This window comes from Trypanosoma rangeli (genome assembly GCF_003719475.1).
Source record: "Trypanosoma rangeli strain AM80 chromosome Unknown Tra_15.4_contig_00880, whole genome shotgun sequence".
Classification (NCBI taxonomy): Eukaryota; Euglenozoa; class Kinetoplastea; order Trypanosomatida; family Trypanosomatidae; genus Trypanosoma; species Trypanosoma rangeli.
The window spans coordinates 1-2,915 of record NW_021706641.1 but is presented as its reverse complement, the minus strand read 5'-3'; the positions used below and the strand labels follow the sequence as shown (position 1 = coordinate 2,915).

Genomic DNA, 2,915 nt, shown 5'->3' with positions numbered 1-2,915 from the left:
ATTTTAGCCCGTGAAGAACGTCACGTTTTCGTGGCCCGCCCGGCAGGCGCAGGCCCTTTCCCACCACGCCGCTGACCCGGAGATGGGAAGCCTAAAAAGAAGGAACGATCAAAAAGCCTGTCCCTTTTTTTAAATTTGCGGATACACGACGGTTCTGCATCGAACGATCAGGCGGCCGGCGAGCAAAAAAAAACATCAAGAGCAGCGCGCGGCACTCCCCTTCGGTTTTCCTCAGCGCCATTTCAATCAGTCTTTTCCCTGCGGCCCCCTTTTCCCCGCCCTCTTGGGCGAGGTTGCGGGGAAGAAATGGGCGGAGAATTAATTCGCTACTTGCGTGGGTGGTGGGGGGCGCTTGCGCAGAAACTCCCGGCAACTTTCTTTTTACGCAAAGCTTATTTGAGAGCGTTCAGCGCCATACTTAAGTCAGGCGCGATAAAAAGAAAGCACGCACGCAAAGTTAAACAAAAGAGATTCCGTTTCCACTGCAACAATCAATTTAGAACAATAAAACGGTGTTTCTCTATTTAAAAGCGCCCCTGCGATTTAGGGGAAAATGGCAATACAAAAATGAGCGCCTCCCAAGTGTGGGGGTCTATCGCTCAAGGTGCTGAAGTGGGAAACCCGCAGGCGTCGACAGAGCTCAACAGAGGACTGCCAGTCCCGCGCAACAAGGCTGCAGCATGCCTTCGCCCTCCCCTACTAATTTTAAAATGCCTAGCTACACAATGCCGTTTGACTGCCGAGGAGGCGGCCGCCCAGCGACGAAAGGCTCCCGCCATGCAACGACCACCATCGAAAAAGCTTTTCGACGCGGAGACTATCACCAATGCAAAGGCATTGTTGCGCGGCCAAGGGGCCCGGGCAACCAATCAGCAAACGAGACAAAGTTCGCTGCGGGTCACCCACCTCGTTGCAAGGGCCGGCCGACCCTGCGATTGCAACACCAGTCGCCTTGCTCTACTGTTTCGATTTCCCTTACCGTCCAGAGTGTGTACTCAGTGCGTTCTGTGTTGTGCGGGGCTTGTGTTTGAACGGAAGACCACATCACAGAAGCCGCATTTCAGCCCAGAAAGGGGCGGAGGGCATTACGGGCAAAGAGGCCGACGACAATGCACGGTGAGGTTTTTGCAACCCACCCACACGGCATCACAGCACGGGCATTTCTCCTTTTGACGACTTGTGGACGGCCGTTTTCCTGCGGGAGATGCGGCAGTCGTAGGCTACGTCAGATAAGCAGCCCCCGTCCACGGTGCACGTGGGTTTGGGCTGGAGCGCACGATTGCAGCTTCTTCTGGCTAAAGAGCCCAAGGACGAAAGTGAGTAAAATAACTTCTCACTGTTGAGAATTAGCGACTCCAGAGCTCAGACTCCCCACGGCGTGTTTGTGCCAGGTGCGCCAGTTCAGTTCAAACAAGGTCTTCCTGCGCAATTAGACCATCGCCACTGAAGCCAAAGGGCGGTGCAAAGCATAGCATACGGCGGTGTGTGTCTTGAGGCGTGGTTGCGCGCCACGCTTTGGCGGGTTTTGCGGTGAGGCATGCCAGTAGATCTGTATGCCGCGGAGATGCTATACGCTTTTCTGTGTGCAGAGCAGTTGTTGCGTTCGGCGTTGCACATTCATTGGCAGTGCCATTTGCAGGTATTCCACGGTGTCCGTAACAAAACTGCAGATGCACTGACCGGCCAGCACACCTCAGTGTCGAGAGGCACTGCCAGATCTGGTCTTTCGTACTGTCGGTTTGACTGGGTGGGCCTTTGTTGCGGGCAGCCAGAAGGGACTGACTATATGTAACCACGCATGGTATTTTGTTATCGTGCTGGGTGCAGAGAACGATCAGTTTGTTGAGGGCCAGAAGCAGCAGCGTACAAGATTCCGTCCTGTAGTTGTGCGAGCGTATGCCGCGGTGAATGCTGACTTTCTCTATAACCCCAGGGCGGTGTAGGGAAGAAATCGGTATTGTGGCCCCAGCTGGCAAGGAAGCGTCGACACCACCATCTGTTGCGAGTGCCCACGCGCGGTGTGTGTGTTGTGCTAGATTCGCTTTGTTGGCTCTGAGCTTCTTCATTTTAAGCTCCTTTTCGCCGGCGATCGAGCAATCCATTGGGAGTTCCACGCTAACAGACACCCAGTTGGCGGGCGCCACAGAAAAGGGAGAAATGGAGCTGTGAAAAGGCTGTTCCTTGCGTGGGGTTTTTATCGGTGATGCCAAACTTCCTTGTTTTCTTATCAACAAAGGCGTGGAGCTTATCCTGAGAGAGTGGCGAGACGCAGAAACCGGCGCGCAGCGGCGGCTCAGGCGGGGAACTTACTCACCTAGTTCATCTTACACGCCCAGATGTTTTCAAAGATTGCGAGGCGAACGCGTAGGCGGATAACGCGGAGTCGAGGTATATTGGCCACCAGGAGGGCGGCTCCCGGTCAGTCGTGCTTGGAGCTTTGCTGGCGGCGCACGTCGTTGTTGCTATTGTTTTTTACCGAGTCCGTTGGCGCAGCCCATATAAGTTCATTGCTTTAGAGAAGTTTGGAGGCACAGTACCAAAGGGCAAACGCCCGTAGCTCACAAAGAGGCAGGCCAGCTGCTTTATGCGATCCGGGGCATAGCACGGGAATTATCCGCAAGGCGGCGGCGCACTGCCTGGGACTGCCGCATTAAGCAACAACGGAGGAGCGAGGCCCAAGTTGAGGTGGTCCAGAGTGCGAGGTAACACCGCAGGTCTTGCAGCGGCGCGCGGGGAATTAACCGTCTCCGTTGCGCCCCGCTTTGTGAACCATGTGGGGCAGCTGCGCTGCCGTGGTGCGTACACTGTGGCTCGCATGCTGGTGGGGGCGCGGCATCCATACCCAAAGCAGCCTCTTTAGTCGGTATCATGTTCCCAGCAACCTCGCTGACAATGGGGGTGGGGCTGGTGGGTCG

General features: G+C 55.5%; 3 protein-coding genes across 3 annotated transcripts; 1 reads left to right on the top strand and 2 right to left on the bottom strand.

Moving 5' to 3' along the window:
- Positions 1–567: 567 nt before the first annotated feature.
- On the top strand, positions 568–1,173 carry TraAM80_10295 (uncharacterized protein; the record flags this gene model as incomplete). The annotated part of the gene is made up of 1 exon (XM_029386927.1): positions 568–1,173. The coding sequence occupies one exon, from the start codon at positions 568–570 to the stop codon at positions 1,171–1,173; it is 606 nt and encodes a 201-aa protein (XP_029233212.1).
- A 233-nt stretch (positions 1,174–1,406) lies between these two features.
- On the bottom strand, positions 1,407–2,102 carry TraAM80_10294 (L1Tc protein; the record flags this gene model as incomplete). Its single annotated transcript, XM_029386926.1, has 1 exon — positions 1,407–2,102. The coding sequence occupies one exon, from the start codon at positions 2,100–2,102 to the stop codon at positions 1,407–1,409; it is 696 nt and encodes a 231-aa protein (XP_029233211.1).
- Positions 2,103–2,582: 480 nt separating this feature from the next.
- On the bottom strand, positions 2,583–2,915 carry TraAM80_10293 (uncharacterized protein; the record flags this gene model as incomplete). Its single annotated transcript, XM_029386925.1, has 1 exon — positions 2,583–2,915. A coding segment is annotated over one exon (333 nt), but the record flags the coding sequence as incomplete, so codon positions are not given.